This window comes from Carassius gibelio, chromosome B16 (genome assembly GCF_023724105.1).
Source record: "Carassius gibelio isolate Cgi1373 ecotype wild population from Czech Republic chromosome B16, carGib1.2-hapl.c, whole genome shotgun sequence".
NCBI classification, from domain to species: domain Eukaryota; kingdom Metazoa; phylum Chordata; class Actinopteri; order Cypriniformes; family Cyprinidae; genus Carassius; species Carassius gibelio.
In genome coordinates, this window is record NC_068411.1 from 8,998,580 (window position 1) to 9,019,855 (window position 21,276).

The 21,276-nt window shown below is 38.6% G+C and overlaps 1 protein-coding gene across 1 annotated transcript in view; it reads right to left on the reverse strand.

Annotated features, from left to right (window-relative positions):
* Nucleotides 1-21,276, reverse strand: part of LOC127975431 (A disintegrin and metalloproteinase with thrombospondin motifs 16-like) — a 119,794-nt gene that overhangs the window by 31,873 nt on the left and 66,645 nt on the right. The window contains exons 13-18 of the mRNA XM_052579475.1: nucleotides 18,762-18,934; nucleotides 17,349-17,479; nucleotides 13,534-13,657; nucleotides 10,044-10,288; nucleotides 9,244-9,382; nucleotides 7,461-7,587 (exon numbers count right to left, since the gene is read on the reverse strand). Coding sequence (XP_052435435.1) covers nucleotides 7,461-7,587; nucleotides 9,244-9,382; nucleotides 10,044-10,288; nucleotides 13,534-13,657; nucleotides 17,349-17,479; nucleotides 18,762-18,934 — 939 coding nt within the window. The remainder of the gene's footprint in view (nucleotides 1-7,460; nucleotides 7,588-9,243; nucleotides 9,383-10,043; nucleotides 10,289-13,533; nucleotides 13,658-17,348; nucleotides 17,480-18,761; nucleotides 18,935-21,276) is intronic.

Here is a 21,276-nt window from a genome sequence, read left to right on the forward strand (position 1 = left end):
AACTCGTCGTTATATTTAGGTCACGTCCCAAAACCTTTCAAGCTGGACTGAACTGGCCAATTATAGGCCTATTTCAAATCCTCCATTTATGTCTAAAATTTTTGAAAAAGTTGTTTCAGCTCAATTGAGCTCCCTCCTGCAAAAAAAAAAAAAAAAAAAAAAAAAAAAAGATCTGTATGAATAATTTCTCATTGCTAGTTTTACTTGATCTTAGTGCTGCGTTCGACACCACAGATCATGACATACTCATAGAAAGATTACAAAACTACACAGGTATTCAAGGGCAGGCTCTAAGATAGTTTAGATCCTACCTGTCTGATCGCTAACATTTTGTTTATTTAAATGGGGAGTCATCTCATTTATCACCAGTAAAATATGGAGTGCCACAAGGATCCGTCCTAGGTCCTCATCTATTTTCAATATACATGTTGCCCCTTGGTAATATTATTAGAAAATACGGGATTAGTTTCCACTGTTATGCTGATGATACTCAACTATATATGAAACGTCAAAGGTAGTCCAAAAAGCAGTTAGAGTCCTTATCAGGTCAAGAAAATATGATCATATTACCCCAATTTTACAGTCTCTGCACTCGCTACCTATTAAGTTCCGTATCAGTTACAAATTATTATTACTTACCTACAAGGCCCTAAATGGCTTAGCTCCTGCGTACCTAACTAGCCTTATACCACGCTACAATCCATCACGCTCCCTAAGGTCCCAAAAAGGAGGTAGAGCTTTTTCACATTCGGCTCCCAAACTCTGGAATAGCCTTCCTGATAATGTTCGGGGGTTCAGACACACGCTCTCTGTTTAAATCTAGATTAATAACGCATCTCTTTCGCCAAACATTAAATTAATGTATCTTTTAAATTGTGACTGCAGTTGTATCTGATCAAATGTGCATTCTTATTCTTAAGCTTGGGTTAAACTAATTAATTTGACTTTGTTGCAACAACAGCTATGCTAATTATGTCTATGTTTCTGCTGGGATCTTCATCCCGTGGTAACTAGGATTTACACAAGCTCCAGTCTGGATCCAGAACACCTGAGAAGAGATGATGCTGACCCTCAGAGGACCCCAGATGATGCTAACCCTGAATCAACATACAGAACTAACAAATATTGCTACAAGTGTGACTGCATCATATAATAATTGCTGTTAATAATTTTCATCGTCTGGCTGACTACATCTTGTATTAATTTTTCTGAAAAACCCTGTCATATGTGCACAAACTGACAGTCACCAATAATAAGCTACTACTAAATATTGTAGAAACTTAATTTTCTGTAAAGTTGCTTTGAAATGATTTGTATTGTAAAAAGCACTATACAAATAAACTTGAATTGAATTCAATCCCCAAACTTTTACACGGCAGTGAACGTACATAATTTATATTTTTGTAAGCCTGATTTTAAATACAAATTGAACAAAAATGCTTGGGCCTTGCAAAAGGAAAACAGCGAATGGTCAGCAACATGCATTAAAAGTATTTAAATATACAGGTAGGAGGATTATGTCAAAGTAATTTATGTGTGCCATATTTCCTGCTGCCAACTGGTGGCATTATGACAATAACTGAATAATTGCATGTTGATGCCTTTAAGCAAGCAGTTTTATCAAACATACAAAGTTTGGTGAATATTGAATATGGTGTGTTTGAGTTAGTTTAAAGAGTGACATATCCTGTTGCCAGCAGGTTGAGCTATGATTATAACTGAATATTGGTCTTTAGATGTCTTCAGGCCAAGACTATCGTAGAGCAATTTAACATCACAAAAGTGCTTTAGATTACACTGACTAAACTTGGTGTTGATCTGTTTAAATCTCTAGAAGGAGTTCGTTTAAATACAACGACAGCGACACAAAACTTGCAGAGAAAATTCAAAATAACAGACTTCCTGTTGAATATCGGACTTTGTGCCATGGAACTATTGGTGTGCTAAATTTTCACCACTTCTGGTGAGTGTGTGTGTGTGTGTGTGCAGAGTTTCATGAGTTTCTGAGCATGTTTATGCCCTCAAAAATATGATTCATTTTGGAGAAGAAGAAACTGAACAATTCCTATAGTGTCCTTGCACCATTTGGGCTGGGGCCCTAAAAATATATTATTATGGTAATTATGATTATTATTACTATTGTTAAGAGATGATCAGGTCTTTAAGTGGATATGGCAAACGGGAGAGGCAGCAGCAGTGGTGCAGTGTTTTCCCATCAGTACGAGCAGCTGTGTGTTTAGTGTGTTAATGACGGCACAGATGCAGATGCTCAGCAGGATTATAGTGCGTGATCTGCCTCTTACACTCAAGATATGTGAGATATGGAGAAACTGAGCGAGTGTAGCAAACAGGGGAGAAAGAGCTGGATCTCACTGCCAAAGAAAACACTGCTACACTTGGGAAGCAATCAGCGGAGCATCAGGCAGGTTTACAGGAGCTTCAGACACTTTAATGCTTTCAGAGCAGCTCTCAGAGACATGAGGAGTCTGTCTGTCAGCTGTGAAGACGGCTCTGTGCTGGACCTCAGGGAAGCACAAAACCTGCTCTGTGAACTGAGATGCTGGCAGAGCAGATGTGAGCATCATTCTGTGTCTACCTTTCCAAGCCATTGGACATTGTGGGTAATTACTCTGCCCTGGAGTCTAGCTGCACTAGGCTTGACAATCGAGACAAAACATGCTCTGCATGATGCTGCCATGGAGACACTTTTAAAACATCTGATGATGGACACGAGAAAACATGAGCAGTGAGGTTTAAAACCACACACACACACACACACACACAGAGATCTGCTGCTGCAGTGACACGAGATCAGACAATATCTGTGCCTTGTGTCAAATCCCTGCAACCAATCATTACCATGTGGTAACTAGCATGAGAATAAAACTTTGCATAAACAAAAATGACCTCATACATAATTCCCCCGGAACTGCTTCCATTTACAACAGTGAGCGCAAGCTACATTAAAGTTATTATTAGTTTTAAAAAAAAAAATCTTAAAAAAAATGCATTGATTCACTACAGGAGGCCTTTGTTCACCCCCCCAGTTATGGATGGGGCCCTTTTTATTTCACTTCATTTGGACTGAAGCACTACAATTAGTGTTGGGTAAGTTACTTTAAAAAAGTAATTAATAACTATTACTAATTACATCATCAATATTGTGTTTAAATTGCTAATTAATTAGTAATTTAATTAATTAGTAAGTAACCGTTTATTAGGCTACATCTTAAAATCCCTATAAACCTTAATAGAAATTAAACTTTATTCTTTCAGTTTGAGTCAAACATAGAATAGTTTAGCCTTTTAGCTTTTAAACAACTGTATTTTTTATTTAAGTCCAACTAGTATAATCCGAACAGGTTTATGTAGAAAATAACACGTTAACTAATGTAGGTAAGAATAAATTACATAAATGATCTTCTCTGCTGAATAAAGCCATGTCAGATCGCACTCCTCTTCTGAGGCAAATTCCTCATAGCAGGACTTCTTTCAAAAACAAGGAAAATTTGATGAAATATTTATTATTATTATTTGTTTATATATATATATATATATATATATATATATATATATATATATATATATATATATATATATATATATATATATATATATATATTATTTCATCTAGATGAGGGTATTGCATACAAGTGTCTGCACATAATGAGGTCAGATACGGAAAAGCCTGTGCCTCACTTTAGTTTCATACGGTTTACATAATCAGATAATATTCATTTTCGTTTGAATTTGTTAATTTAAAAGTAGACACAAGCTTTCTATAGACATATTTCTCATGTCTCTGTGTCAAATATTCGCTGAGTTTGTGACATGTAGAAAGTTGCTCACAGAGACCTACATGGCAGAAAGTTGAACCCTGTTTGTTTTGTTTATTTTGCAAAAGCAAAATGTTTTGTTGTTATTGTCAGTGTACACAAATAAAAGTAGGCCCTTTTTAGATTTGATTAAGGTTCATCTTATTTAAGGTTTCTCTGTGAATTAGGAAAAATGGAAAGTGAATGCGCAGGTGCTTCAAAGGTTAAAGGGGGGGTGAAATGCTCATTTTCACTCAGTCTCCTGTTAATCTTGAGTACCTATAGAGTAGTACTGCATCCTTCATAAATCCAAAAAGTCTTTAGTTTTATTATATTTATAAGAGAAAGATAGTCTGTACCGATTTTTCCCGGAAAAACACGAGCATCTGGAGGCGTGACGTGTGGGCGGAGCTAAAGAATCACGAGCGCGAGTAGGCTTTTGCGTTGAGAGCGTTTGGAAGCTGTGACATTACCGTGAGGAAAAAAACATCCCAAACAAACCATGGCTAACAGTCAGATTCAGCGTATATTTATGATCCAGAATCAGATCCAGAGGCTGAAACTGAACGAGAGCAGCAGCAGCAAGGACTCGCTCCGAGCGGGGCTCGAACCCGGGTCTCTGATGGGAGGGACGCACTAACAAGGAGGCAGAGATATTTTAAGCAGTTTTACTCACCGCCTGCGGTTCCAAAACACAATCGTGACCCTTTTTCGTTGGGATTGCATCATCCTTAAGAAATAAACGATACGCAAATCCATGTCAAACTGGGCCTTGTGAGCAAGCATCTAGTGTTTTAGACACTTCTAAAACATCTGATGATGGACACGAGAAAACATGAGCAGTGAGGTTTAAAACCACACACACACACACACGCACGCACACGCATGCACACAGAGATCTGCTGCTGCAGTGACACGAGATCAGACAATATCTGTGCCTTGTGTCAAATCCCTGCAACCAATCATTACCATGTGGTAACTAGCATGGGAATAAAACGGCGGACGCACTAACAAGGAGGCAGAGATATTTGAAGCAGTTTTATTCATCGGCTGCGGTTCCAACACGCGATCGTGACCCTTTTTCGTTGGGATTGCATCATCCTTAAGAAATAAACAATACGCAAATCCGTCGTCAAACTGGCCTTGTTTGTAAAACAAGCATCTTCGAAATGCAGGGGACAAACTAAAACACTTGCACAACTCCGTTGATGCTCTGTAAAAATAAACTCCATCCACTGGTCCCTTAATGCTGTTTTTTTTTTTTTGGTAATCTGTGCAGGGTTGTCTTGCCCTGGCAACCAAAAACACATTCCTTTTGTGACATTTGGCGACGCTCTCGCTCTGATCAGTGAAGTCTGTTGTGCTCTCAGTGCTCTGCTATACGGGAGCGCGTGCTCTTCCGGCAGAAGTGCCCTTAGGACCCATATAAGGAAATTCCGCTCCATCTAACGTCACACAGAGCCATACTAAAAAAAAACTTTTTTTTGGGGAACAAAAATACTCCTTCAATTTTTTAAACTTTGTCCATGTTTAGCATGGGAATCCAACTCGTTAACAGTGTAAAAAACTCAGTATGCATGAAATAGCATTTCACCCCCCCTTTAAAGACGCTGCATTCATTTTTATTATTATTTAGATTTCAAATTCAATGTTGATTTTAGAACTATTGAAATTATTTACTGTATGTTACGCAAGTACTTCATAAGTAACTGTAATTAAATAACCTAAACACTGACTGCAACATCCGCTGATTGCAATGAAACAACTTGAAAGATCAAAGACAGTTTTTTTGTATAACTCCGACTGGATTAGTCTGAAAGAAGAAATTCATATACACCTAGGATGCCTCTGGGGTGAGTGAGACACAGCCTTTTTTTCATTTTTGGGTAAACTAACTGCTTAAACACATTAAGGAGATCTGTGCCTATTTGCGCCGTGTTTCTTAGCGTGTGTTGTCAAATTGATGAAGATATTTTCTTATTTGAAGGTAATTTGCAGGTGTTTTTTCATTTGCAGCGAGTTGAGCCTTCTTGGCCACCGTAGTTAAAGGTATTTGTTGAGTAAAATAACACAAGCATTCACAGTATGTGGATCCTAAACAGTTAATAAAATGTACACACACACACACACACACACAAGCTTTATGTGCGTGGTCATAACGTGTATTATCCTGTAGGCTATAGCCTATTTAAGTAATTAAATTAATATAAAGGGGCGAAGCATTTAGTACTTTTAAAAAATGCGGGTCAGGAAGCGGGTCGGGTACAATATTTTGAGTTGCGGGCGGGTTAGTTGAAAACATTGGTCGGGTGCGGGTTGTTTATACATTGACCCGCGCATCCCTGACAAACATATATACTTATATACACAGTATATAAAATTATTTTTCCCCCTTCCCTTCATTTTAGTTACATCAAGTAACACACCTTTTAAATTATTTTAGTTTTAGTTAACCATTATATCCCTGATTTGAAGTACTAAAAAACTCAGACTGAAAAAACGCGGGACAGATGCTCAGTTAGCGTGAGGCGGGACAAAGGGTAAAATTGCTGTACAGTACAACGTAAAGTGGGACAGTTGGTCATTCTATTCGCACCAGTTATTCAGCCAGTAAAGTGTAGGCCTATTTATTTCAAAATTCTGTTTATTAGGCTACTATATAAATTACAAAGTTTTAATTGGCATCATTATTTCAAACGACCTGACCGACCGCGACCCGAATATCATTAAAAATACGTAAACGTGGGTGACCACAGGCACCCGCTCATTTTGGATCAACCCGCGCATCACTGGTAGCCAGGTCTCATCTCGCTTTAGAGAGTCGTTATGCTGAGACCTCCATTCTTAAGAGCTCCCCTAACCGGGTTGAGTAGGTAGGTTTCCTCTCAGTTTAGAGAGTCTTCTTGCTGAAGCCTCCACTCCCCAGAGCTCCGCTTAGGCAGTAATGCGAGTAGTAGGCTCTTTTTATTTGAGCCTCACTACCTGCCTCTGGCGTTGAATGTAGCTAGGTCTCCTCTCATTAGACCTGAGACCTCTACTCTTAGAACTCCAGACTCTGGCGGGTAAGGTAGTCTATGGTGATTGGACCTGGAGTCTGTAGTATAGCCTAGCAGTTCGCTAGAAGGGATGCTGTTCCTCAAGTCATGACTTGGAGAAACAGTTACTTGGGCACTATCCCTCAGCATGGCGGTGTTGGTGTACAGTTCCCATAGCGCCCTCTAGAGGATGCAGCGTAGAGTTCCCTTTCGATAGGGAACGTCTCAGGTTACCCATGTAACCATGGTTCCCTGAGAATTGGGAACGAGACACTGTATCTCTGCGCCATTCTTTGGTATCATGCCTGTGTCTCCTCAGACAAAAAAAGAGGATGATGTGTTCTGCAGGTACCCTTTTATAACCGCAGTCACTTATTTGCTTACGTCATAGACTTCCGCCTACCAATGTCAAGTTCATTGTCATTATTTCATTCATGCTTCAGACACCGGCCACGCAGACATCGTTCCCATAGTGCCCTCTAGGGGACACAGCGTCTCATTCCCTATTCTCAGGGAACCATGGTTACATGTGTAACCTGAGACATTTCTTTCTCTAGACACGTTTCTCTCAGTGTTTGAACAGATGAGAGGAGGTCAGTGAAGATGTTACCTTGCGGGACAGGGCTGTGTGTTACAGGACATCACACCGGTGGATGGCCGAGATCGTGAGGTACAGTAAGACGTGTTCACCTGAACCCTCAGATCCTTGTAGCATACTGATTTATTGACCATCTGACCTGAGGAGAAAACACAAACAACATATAAAAAAAGAAAGTTCAAGGTATTTGAGCTGAAGAAGCAGTTTTCCAGAGGTCGCCTGTAGGAAGTTTGACCTCTGACCTCCTAACAGCTGGCCTCGCCTCAGGCTCTCTACACACCATCACAGAGCACTGATGTCAGGTCTGGTGTGAAAGAGGAGTCAGCTCTACTGATGGGAACAGACCTTACTGACTCACCTGAGGCTCAGCTATAGAGTTACAGCTGCACAGACCAGCAGATACACTTGAGAAACACATAACGCTGTTGAGTTTCACTCAGATCATTTAGATTGATTTTGGATGCATGTGCATTGATTCGCAATTAATGAAACAATGCAACAGGTTTTACAAAATCATGCATGCACTTATGGAAAAATACACTTTTTTTAAGAATAACAGTTTTTCTTGTTTGCTAACACACTGTAACGGTTTCATTTGGCACCATTTTCCTAACCATTTATACAGTTCTCGAAACAAAAAGACACATTTATCAAAACTTTTAACACATTTCATCTGTTTTCACACATGCTCCAATTTGCTTAGTGTTTTCTGCAAAAGAACAAGAACAGCATAATTTTGCACAGGTTTAACCATGTTCTCATTCAGAAAACACAAACACAAAACCTCAAGTATCACAAAATGAACACAAATAGCACACATTTACCCATGTGTGAATATTAAGTAGCAAAACTGATGACACACAGATCAGAATCTTAGGATAATATGAACAGGAGCACAGCTGGTTATGAGTTTTGGAAAATGAATCCTGGCAGTGTGGTACAAAGAGGAATAAGAAGGAGAAAAGAAAAATGAAAGGGACGAGGTCAAAGGTCTATTGTTGCTAATGAAATATAAGCATTATATTATATCATAAGAAAGGCTAGCCTGCAAGCTCTACAGGGTTTTTAAACTACTTGCACATTACAATTACAGTGCATTGCAGTAATTCAGATGAGAGAATGTGTTTTTGACTAAAATGTTTGCCTTTGACCTGGAAGTTTAAATTTTGCAAAAGTTGGTTTGTAGTTTTGAGATTGTATTTATAGTTGTGAGAAAGTGGTGAATTGTTACATTAATTGTGTGTTAGAAATCGAGAAAAACTGTAATAAATCATTCAGACTGATTTTGTGAACTGGATCAGATGATTCATTGAAAAGTTCTGATTCCAAAGAAGGATTTGTTGACAAATCTGATATCACTGCTTCTTTCGTAAACTCTCATGAATGAGCTAGGATGGATGTCTAGATTTTCAGTGAATATAAATAAAAAAATAGTAGTGATGCACATGGGTTTGATTTCCATGGAATGCATGCACTGATTAAATGCAATACGTTGAAGGCAATGCAAGTTGCTTTGGATAAAAGTATCTGCCAAAGTCACTAAAACTAAAATTTTGATTCAGGTTTATTTTCTGCATATATGCATTTTATTACGAACATCCGTGAATTTAATCAGCACAAGAATATATGTGTATTGCAGTCAACAGGGCATAATTTAACTGGACCAGAATCACAGACTGCCAGAAGATCTGTAGCAGACTGACTTAGTTAAAGTGTTAATGTTTTAACATGTGACTTCACTACATCTGCCATGTTCCTCTAATCACAGCAGGATGTGTTTCAGACTGATCAGTACCTCCTGCACAGCTGACTGAGCACTGCGAGCGAACGATGGCCCATGTGTAGTTGTGTTTGGGCTGGTTGCGTCTCTCCGTATGGTCTTTGGTCAGTGTGTATTCCCAATGAAAACCTGGATTCCAGCCCTGCATGAGAACCTGTGCAAGGACAAACACACAAGACCTAATGAACCATCAACCACACAGGAAGTCACAAAACCATTCTTCTTTAATTCTTCTTGAGGACAACGAGTACACTGACGCTGTGTTACGACAGAGCTCTGCCCACATGCTGCGTCCCCGAACTTTCTTTCATAAGTTTTTATAACATTTTCAAGTTTGAATTTAGCAACTTTAACAATCACGTAAAATGACTTCTAATATGTTTTAAACTTTTTTGGCTTGTAAACAGTGCTTGATCTGTGCAGATTTCGCTCCTGCCTCAGACCAGACCACTTTTACATTGGAGGACCCCTTTAAAACAACTTAATGCTGGATTTGTTTCAGCTTTTGTCTTCTTCATATGTTAACTGATGGACTGGAGTGGTGTGGATTATGTATGGATTACGTTGATGTTTTTGTCAGCTGTTTTGACTCTCATTTGAAGGCACCCATTCACTGCAGAGCATCCAGAGCAAGTGATAAAATGACACATTTCTCCAAATCTGACGAATAAACAAACTCTTTAGCCTTATTAAAGAACACAGTAAAAGTGAATAAATAGAAAAATAAGTATTTTTAAAAAAGTGTTTTTTATGTATTTATTATAACTGGCCAGTTATGCAATTATGAAAGATCAGAAGTTACAGGCAACTACTACCTCAACCACCAGTGTCTCATTGGTGGGTCCAATGGAAATGAGGCTCTCAGGATGATTGTAGGTTCTCTTGTAGTCAAACACAGCCCCAGCGATAGAGTGTCGTCCAGGCCAGTCCACTGTCCAGCGTCCATTCAGGTAATACTTCCTCTGCAGATTCCTCAGGGCTAGATAAGAGCTGGAGGAGTTGAGCTCCATCACACGGATGCTGCGTGCTCCAGCTGGTATGGTCACCACACGGTAATACTCTACAGACGGGCAGAAATCATACAAATTAGATTTTTGAAAATAAATGTAATTAATATTTTATTAATTGCTATTTCCTGGATTACATAAACTATTATTTCACAGGTAAGTTCCTTAGGAGTGACTTATAAAGTTTATATATCGGTGATACATAAAGTTTATCATAGTCAGAGTAGCTTTATAAACATTCCAGCTACAGTTAGAATACAGTAAAACAAGTCTTTATTTTCTAGGTGGGTGAGAGCCAGATGGGCTGAGGTGGTGATGGCGTCATCAGCAAAGCATTTGGGGCAGTATGCAAACTGAAGGGGGTCTGGTGTGTGGGGCAGCAGAGACTTGATGTGCCTCATGACCAGCTTCTCAAAGCACTTCATGATGATGGGTGTGAGTGCGACGGGCCGGTAGTCATTGAAGCAGGACACCAAGACTTCTTAGGCACAGGGATGATGGTGGCGGTCTTGAGACACGTAGGGACAATGGTGTTGCTCACGGAGATGTGTAAATATCTGCTAGCTGGTCTGTGCATCCACCGAGTACTCTGCCGGGAATATTGTCTGGACCCGTAGCCTTCATGGGTTCACTCCGCGCAGAGTTTTCCTCACATCATCCATGGAGAGACACAGTACTTGGTCGTTGGGAGGGGTGGTGATCTTCCTCAGCGCGTTGTTGTTCTGTGCTTCAAAGGGTGAGTATAAGTGGTTCAAAGCATCTAGGAGGGAGGCATCAGTGTCAATGGCAGGTGGTGTTTGCTTGTAGTTTGTGATGGCCTGGGTGCCCTGCCACATGCGCTGTGTGTCTCCACTGTCACTGAAGTGAGTGTGGATTCTCTGTGCATGTGCACATTTTGCCTCTCTGATGAGAGGGACAGTTCGGACTTCACCTGACTTAGAACAGCTTTGTATGTTTGACCTGTTCTGAAGGCAGAGTTGCACTAAGAGGAATATACATGGCAACTATGAACACTGTTGGGAATTTTTGTTGTAAATAAAAAGGTCTACATCTGACGGTCACAAACACCACCATTGATGAGCAGTGACTACAGACTACTACAGACTAGTATGTGATCTCGAAAGTCGAGATCACGTAGTTTCTCCATCAGGTCACCTTGAAAGTGCAGTTTTTGATTGGTTTCTGTATTACAGTATTGTCTGATGATGAAAGGCATGGACAGTGAATGGTGCACTGTCCATATAACAGTAGTTTGTAAGAGTTTTTAATCTTATGTCATTAGATTTTAGCATGGTTGTCATTGCTAGGACACATTGTTTTACTTATTGTGAGTTAAAATGACAGATAAATGTATACTCCGAAAGCTCCACAAGACGTGTTATTATATTACTGAAAACTCGAAGTTTAACGGGAGAATTCCAAACGGTTTATTGTACATGCAAGTTAACCGCTGTTCTAATCTAATGCGCTGCTGCACTGTAACACACACACATAGGCTACAGACAGTAGCTTGTACATCACATGCTGATTGCGCATGCACAGAATCATTCAACGGGAAATGTACGGTCAACACTGTTCTGTGACTTCTAAAAATAGCTGATAATCTAAAAAGTTCAAGCATATATTTCTTAAATAAATCCCACAGCGAATTGTCTTATTTATTTATTTTTACAGCTCCAGGCGTATTTGTTCATTAATGAGGTCATAAGCAGCTAGTCAACTTCGACTCAACTTTCATCACATGAAAGTGATGATTTGCAAAATGGCCTAAGCCGATAGCGGAGACAACCTCACGCTTGTGTTTATTACAAGAAATGGAGGCCTGACTACATACGGCACTGCTGCCGGAAGAGCCGTGGTGAAACATGTAACCGAATCGGGAAGCGAGTGAGGTTTTGCTGCGGTGAGAACTGGGGCACGGCCCAGGCTCATTTGAGGCTTGCCGCTGGGACCCAGATCTCGAGGAGAGCCGGGTCTCCTGTGTGATGATGGTGGTGACGAGTGAGGCGAGTTCGGGGCTTTGCTTGATCTATTGGCCAACTTATCTAATTTGCGGGGTGAAGAATAGATTTTACAGATCTGCTTTATCTACCCTCCGTGAAAATGGTTCATCTGAATAAATCAGCATTTGGTTCAGGCTTAAACTATCTACTTTCCGATCGGATGATATATTGGCATGGCCGAGTGATACGAGGATGTCGGGGAAGAAGTTGGAAGCCTGTGATGAAGCCTGGTGATCAGCAGCAGTGACTGGCAGAAAAGGAGTGAGCCTAGAGCCGGCAGGTTACGACAGAGGAGACAAACAAATCCTCAGTACCTCATCGTAGGTAAAAAAAAAAAAAAATTAAAAAAAAAAAAAATGATGTGGAAGAGTGGTAAATTGGCTGTATAAATATACCCGTGTTGTCCTTGTTAAGTTGATTCACTGGCGAGCACCAGCTGGGCTAGACTGATTGATTATCTGATAGTGCTCGTCCCGAACCTTGTTAATAAATCATCATATATTGTTGCTCTCTTTGCTATGATTGCTTCTACTTTGTAAGTCGCTTTGGATAACAGCATCTGCTAAATGATTAAATTTGAATGTAAATGTGAGAAAGATTTTTATCAGACTGAATTAAATAATTAAATCACAAAATAACTTAACATTAAAATGTACAATATTTTCCATTTTATTTTCAGTTTTTTAAAGAAATATATTTTCACATTAATTTGGAAACCACCAAGCGACAGTATTTAAATTAAGTAAATAATTTAAATTCAAAATATTTGTTTGGATATATGTTTATTTATTATTAAATGAGTAAAATTAGTATTCTGTATATATATATATATATATATATATATATATATATATATATATATATATATATATATATATATATATATATATATAAACAAGGTTAAAGTCGTAAAAGGTTCAGTTGCTGCTCTAAATTTTTTATTATAATGAAACTAACTCTACAAGTTATTTCAACTTAAATTATATTAAGCCAACTCTAAATAAAAAGTGTCAAATATTGAATAAATTACTAAATGAATCTGAAATTGATTTAATTAATTTGATTTATAAAGTAATGGGAAAATATATATTGCCATGACATTATAGCGATTGAGCATTACAGTAAAATTCAAACCACTACAAATATATAAAATGGTTTGTTGTGTCATTTTTTTTTTTTAATTCAACAAAAATACAATAAAACAGCAAACATAATTGCAGAAATTAACATGTTATTTTCCCCAGCTCTAATTAGAATAGTGTTCATGTGTTCATAGAAAAAAGACAGAAACATACGGCTCAGGTAATGTTGTTTGGTGTACTGCCCTTTGTAGATCTTGCAGGTGGAGTTGTCGCCCTTGCAGATGCCACACAGATCCTGCACGGCATTGGATCCCAGTACCCTGTCACAGCCCACTCTCTGAAAAACACAAATCAGGAGCTTTTAGCAAGCACTGAAGCAGCAATAAAGTGCTCATAATCAGTATTCCAGTTACAAAAGTTCAGAAAAATTAGACAAAAAGCCATGAAAGACGAGGAAGTGCCTCCATGGTGCAGTGATGTTGTCAGTGTGATAATGCCCATGTCTGCAAATTGGCATTAATTTGTCAAAATGGTGGAAATTAATGGGTTAATTATAAAGAAAGCAGCTCACCCGCTCAGATATCAGCATTTTCTGTCATGTCCAAATCAAACCGAACTTAAAGTAATGATCTGAGCAGTTTTTGTGACTGCCCACCATTATTAAACATTCAGAGTTTACCAAGGACTAAAAACCAGACAGGGGATTTAGACTCCTTGTTTCAGAAGACCACCACACACCACTGTTACACAAGCTCACGTGTAAACACATTGTGTTAATAAAGAGGTACAAGATGCTCCAAACTTCAAAGATGATCTTAGAGAAAGAAACACAAGAAGGTAATAATTTCAACATGCATGTCCAAATACACACAGATCAAATGCTCTCAGCTGAATAGCATGTCCATGTTCAGAGTGTACAAATGTTCTTTGTGTAATGTTTTCAGTGCAAACTACTTATGTCATCGACTCAAGTATAATCTAAAACATGAAATGACAAATGATTCCAATGATTCATCATTACTGCTTATTTAAACTCAATCCACTGAACTACAATTGTTCTGGTCCATTGCAATTTGTCACTACTGCATGCTAACATAATTTCTGTTTAATTTAACAGCAGATTTAACATGTTGTCAGTGAAACGCAGCAGCTGAAGTCAAATTTAATAGAATTAAATAGTAGTTGGCTCTTTCGCCGCAAACATCCAAACTCGCAATATGAAACTGATGTGTGTTCTGAAATGTTCTTTTATTTTTTTACTATAGTTCTCTGAACCAAACTGAGTTGAAATGCATTTGATCGCTTTGCCTGTCAAGAGGGATTTCCACAGCAGAAGAAAACATAAAACCAATCACTGGGAGAATTCACTTCAGATGAATCCTCTTGAAAATCTCTGGTTTTGATGATAACACACACACTTTGTCAGTAGTCCATTACCAGAGGAAAACAAAACAACCAACAGCATGATGCTTTTATAATACAGTATTGTTCAAAATAATAGCAGTACAATGTGACTAACCAGAATAATCAAGGTTTTTCGTATATTTTTTTATTGCTACGTGGCAAACAAGTTACCAGTAGGTTCAGTAGATTCTCAGAAAACAAACAAGACCCAGCATTCATGATATGCACGCTCTTAAGGCTGTGCAGTTGGGCAATTAGTTGAATTAGTTGAAAGGGGTGTGTTCAAAAAAATAGCAGTGTGGCATTCAATCACTGAGGTCATCAATTTTGTGAAGAAACAGGTGTGAATCAGGTGGTCCCTATTTAAGGATGAAGCCAACACTTGTTGAACATGCATTTGAAAGCTGAGGAAAATGGGTCGTTCAAGACATTGTTCAGAAGAACAGCGTACTTTGATTAAAAAGTTGATTAGAGAGGGGAAAACCTATAAAGAGGTGCAAAAATGATAGGCTGTTCAGCTAAAATGATCTCCAATGCCTTAAAATGGAGAGCAAAACCAGAGAGACGTGGAAGAAAACGGAAGACAACCATCAAAATGGATAGAAGAATAACCAGAATGGCAAAGGCTCAGCCAATGATCACCTCCAGGATGATCAAAGACAGTCTGGAGTTACCTGTAAGTACTGTGACAGTTAGAAGACGTCTGTGTGAAGCTAATCTATTTTCAAGAATCCCCCGCAAAGTCCCTCTGTTAAAAAAAAGGCATGTGCAGAAGAGGTTACAATTTGCCAAAGAACACATCAACTGGCCTAAAGAGAAATGGAGGAACATTTTGTGGACTGATGAGAGTAAAATTGTTCTTTTTGGGTCCAAGGGCCACAGGCAGTTTGTGAGTCGACCCCCAAACTCTGAATTCAAGCCACAGTACACAGTGAAGACAGTGAAGCATGGAGGTGCAAGCATCATGATATGGGCATGTTTCTCCTACTATGGTGTTGGGCCTATTTATCGCATACCAGGGATCATGGATCAGTTTGCATATGTTAAAATACTTGAAGAGGTCATGTTGCCCTATGCTGAAGAGGACATGCCCTTGAAATGGTTGTTTCAACAAGACAATGACCCAAAACACACTAGTAAACGGGCAAAGTCTTGGTTCCAAACCAACAAAATTAATGTTATGGAGTGGCCAGCCCAATCTCCAGACCTTAATCCAATTGAGAACTTGTGGGGTGATATCAAAAATGCTGTTTCTGAAGCAAAACCAAGAAATGTGAATGAATTGTGGAATGTTGTTAAAGAATCATGGAGTGGAATAACAGCTGAGAGGTGCCACAAGTTGGTTGACTCCATGCCACACAGATGTCAAGCAGTTTTAAAAAACTGTGGTCATACAACTAAATATTAGTTTAGTGATTCACAGGATTGCTAAATCCCAGAAAAAAAAAAATGTTTGTACAAAATAGTTTTGAGTTTGTACAGTCAAAGGTAGACACTGCTATTTTTTTGAACACACCCCTTTCAACTAATTGCCCAATTGCACAGCCTTAAGAGCGTGCATATCATGAATGCTGGGTCTTGCTTGTTTTCTGACAATCTACTGAACCTACTGGTAACTTGTTTGCCACGTAGCAATAAAAAATATACTAAAAACCTTGATTATTCTGGTTAGTCACATTGTACTGCTATTATTTTGAACAATACTGTATGTAGCTTTGCATTACAACTCAACAAACCACTGGACAGAGAATACAACACACATAAGTAAAGAATTTTTTTGCATTCAAGACATTTTCAGCTGAAAGTAACTTACACCACATTAATCAGTTATTTTAGAGTAACTAGACTGAATCCTGACAGTATCTACCAGTGTTCCAGAGTCACAGACTCAGATTAGTTTTTTCAGGTAACAAGTAACACATTACTTTTTAATTTACGTGTAAATATCTGAGTATAAATATCTGAGTAGCTTTGTTTCCCATATATTGACTGACAGCTCTCTTGTCTCCATGTTGCGAGAAATTGGGAGAAAGTGCAGTCGTGTGTTCTTTGTAAAGATGATGTATCTGTAGTTCTATCTAGACTAAATGTCTCACCTGCACACACAAAAAAAAAAAAAAATAAATCAGATTCAGTATTCCTCAAAATTAATAAAAGCAGTAAAATGCAAACCCAGAATAGTATGCAAACCTGCACAAATTAAACGTTAACACAAACATGTTTTATGAATTTAATCCCATTTTAATAACTAGATTCTTTAATGTTGTAAAAATGACTTTAGATAAACTTAACATTTGTGTTTCTTTCTTTCTTTTTTTTTTTTATTTTGCCCTTTTCTGCATGCAATTCATTCAAAAAAAATTCTCAGCCTTGTTCATTTCACTTTTGGTGTGGAAGGTACATTAGCCAAATATATAACATTTTATGTTAAACCCAGGTTAGAGGAGAAAGAGTAATGCAAAAGACATAAAAAGCACAACGCATTAAGCTGCTTTGCATAAAGAATAATTAAATAATGCAATTAGTAACATTTTTAGGAAGCGACATAATTTTGTAAAGCATTACATTTAAAAGTAATTTTCAACAACACTGGTATCTAAAATATTGTGAATATTGTACATTACCTCACAGATGCCATCAATGCAGACATTAGAGCTGTCCTGTTTGCAGAGTGTCCCATCCTTGACTTTACTGGAGAGGGCGAAGAAGAAGTCATAACCTTCAGCGAAGCAGTAGAGCTTACATACGTCCTGATCTTGAACAACACACACATACATATACACAATGAATATCAGGCATAGTTCCCTAAAAACACACATATTATAACCTGTGGAAAGTAAATTTAAAAGTTTTCACTCCCATTGATTTCTGCTTTGTGGCATTCCTAAATTAAAGCGTATTTACATAATATATCTATCTTATATGATTGGTTTGAATAGCCTATCTTGTGTAAACTATTCAATCACACTAGGAACATAAACTCTGAAATCACGCGAAATATGTTAACCAGGTACAACTGTGTTGCTTTAAAATCCATCTGTGTTCAATTGTCTGGAAGCACACCAAATTTCACTGACTCAGTGAGTCTCACAACTAATGAAACCCAAGGAACTTTGAGATCAAGCTGCAAGGAGGAAAACAGATTGAAATGGTTATAGAAAGACTGTCAAAGCTCTGGATCTTCCTCGAAGACCTAAAAACTCTGTCCCAGCTCAATCTCTTAATTAACTCGCTTTACAATCAAAGAAAACTGACCAACAAGACTGTTGATGAAGCCCCATCTCCATTCTATAACTTAAGTGCTTTTTTTCTTTTTCTTTCTTTTTTTTTTTTTATCTCAACCAAAAATTCTAAAATCTGAATTGTTGATATGAAATGTGGTTCCAGAAGCAATAAGAATATGGATTCAGCAACTTTTCCAAGTAACCAAGAATGGAAGAAACGTCAGAATCATGCATTGGGATTGTTTTTAAGGAGGACTAAAAGTCTTGTTTCAATTAATGCCAACATGGATGAAGCCAAATACAGAAAGACACTTCATGAGAACTTACTCCGTCATCCAATGATCTGCTTTAAGTTTGAAGATCCAATGACCCAATGCACATAGTAAAAACTATAAAATATTATGCTATACATCAGATTAGTGATAGAACCTGATCAAACTTTATTCATTTAATTCATAAGGCATCAAGACACTTTGTGCTGAAGAATAGAGATTCCAGTCATACCTGCGCGAAGATGCATGACTGTAATCATTTCTAAAGGACTGCATAGAAACGAATGACATTGTGTGGAGGGGTGAAAAATGTAAAAATTAATAAATAAATGGTGCATAAATGTGTTGAATTTAAGAGTAACAGAAACAAAATGTGAAAAATTCAAGGGGGTGAATATTATGTGAAGGATGGACATACTTCACTTCAGTCTAACTTTATAAACATAATACAATAAACGTTTTTACCCAGATTTTTGTCAAATTCACTGACTCATTTCTTTTGAAACATCCCATCAACTGGTAGAAACACGTTTATACCAACCGTCCACACGTGTGTAGGGTTTCCACTTGTAGTACCATCCACGGAAGGGTTTGCTGTTGAACTCTGTGCACTGGGTAGCTCTGAAGTCCACAGCGTTTTGAGGACAGTCAGCAGTGTTACACAGTTTATAAGAGCGAGACAAGCCCTCGCAAAACCTGCCACCATACATGGGCCTGAGAAAAAAGAAAAGACAGGAAAAGAAACTGATCACAAGGCACATCCTGATTTACAGCAACTTCATTCAATCACTCATGGTTGCCAAGTGGCTGTAATGTTTGTTGTAGTAATGAGATGCATTGCCAGTGAAATTAAGATGTCATTCTATTTTGACAAGGAATCCCTTTTCTTGACGCTTAAAATGGAATTTCTGCACAGGAAAGTGTTAGTATATAAAGTGCAGCAGTGCATAAAGCATCTTATGATGAACAAGATGAATGATTATCAGAGCATGAATCAACCTCTCTTACATTGCCAGCAATTTTCCATGCAGCAGTTTTTCTTACATTCCTGCTTGTGGGAAATGAAAAAATCAAGTATAGAAAAACTACAGTATTTCACAGGATCACATTTATCGCAATGTCTCAATTTCCGTTAGATTTCCTTTTTCTATAGAGAGTTTCATGGCATAAGGCTCAGGCGATTGGCTGAAAATGTGTTTCCATGAGCAAAGAGCAAAATTCAAAACCAGTACTTCTGAAGAGTTTTGTGAGATAGATGGGATTGCTTTAGCAGACTGGAATTTACAGAGATTATTGGTTCAAACCAAGTCCAAAATAATCACTAACTGTTTGTTTGTTTCAAACCTCTCCATATGTTTGTTATTCTAAAATAAATAAATAAATAATACAAATTTGAATCAGCCAATCAGCCTAAAATTTATATATTTTTTAAAAGAAGTCTCTTTTCCTCACCAACTCTGCATTTATTTGATCAAAAATACAGCAAAAAAACAGTAATATTGCCAAATATTATTATTGTTTAAAATAGCTGTTCCTCTTTCAAGAACTCTAGCTGTGTCGAAGTGCTTTGGGAACGCCTTCTAATTGACCACGCTCTGAATCTCATGTGTAATCAGTCCAATGGAAGGGCAAGACGTCATGGGCGGGTGACATCATAGACCAGGAAGCTTAAAGCATGTGAGGTGGAGCCAGCATCAGATTTCTGTCATTTAGCTAAGCACTTTGTATGTGTCAGTCTGAAACTCTGTGTTTGTGAGTCTTATTTAGTGTTCAGCTTCTTCCACTGCGTACACTTTGCTCCCGGAAAGATCTCTTCGAGGAGGAAGCCTTCACCAGCCTTCCTCGCTGTGCCGGTCTCAATTCCGCCGAGGCGGAGTGGTGGCTGCATTCGTGGGGTTTGCAGTTGGATCTGATGGAGGGAATGGATATGGGCGGGTCCCAGTCGCTTTCCTCACCCACCAGATCTGCCTTATCTCTGAGTTCGGAAGCCTGTGCTGCGGCTACTTCCTTGGTAGGGCTTGATGCTCTGCCTGTCTTCCTCCAAGGGGGTTGACGTGGAGATTGTCGATGCCCCCTCAATTGCCACAGAATGAAGAGCTACTGAAGGTGGTTACTCGCACTGTGGCCAAGTTGAATATTGATTGGCCTGCCGAGAAACATGCCGAGCCTCAGCGAAGCAAGCTGGATGAACACTTTCTGTGTTTTTTCCCCAACCTCCACACTGAGGTGTCGAGGTCATGGGCCAGGCATTTCTCAGCCCATCTCTTAATCCCTATGTCTGATTATTATGGGAATGTGGCGGGGTTGCGTGAGCGTGGCTACAGGGCGATGCACCTGGTTGAACAGACGGTAATTAGCTATATGTCCCCAGGCGCGGCAGCATCCTTAAAGGCTCCAGCACCGCCCTCCAAGCCGCTGTGTACAACGTCAGCGCTGGTGGGCAAAGGGTGTGCAGCAGAAGGTCAGGCCGGTGCATATCTGCACGCCATGTCTGTGTTACACTTAATTTCTAGCATATCGTTGACTTGATTTCACAGATACGATTTAAACTGAATTGAGCAGGATGATGACATCACTGAATTCAATGATGAACTGCCTTTTTGCATTATTGACATACAAATATTTTCTTCAATTCAATTTTCAAATTCAATCTGTGTTGTTAAAAGCATTATATAAATAAAGGTGACTTGACTTACAGGCGTAGCAGGCAGACCTGCTTAAGGAGCTAAACGAGGGTGAGGAGCTTAACTCTGATAACATCACAGAGTTAAGAAGAACTGCTGATCTCGCTCTCGCACCACCAAGGAGACCACTCGTGCTATTGGCTTGTTTAGTCTGACGTCACGTAGCAGCGCTTCCGTGTCCAAACTCTCTATCAGTTACCACGAGAAAACAACAAAAGGTGCTAATATAAACTCACAATGTGATAGAATACTAGCGAAAAAGTTATAATCTTACCCTTTAACTCCATACCGAAGTCCCAGATAGGCAGACAATGAAAATATAAATATAAAAAAATTAATATAAAAATTATTTGTGTTTGGGACGCTGTGAGC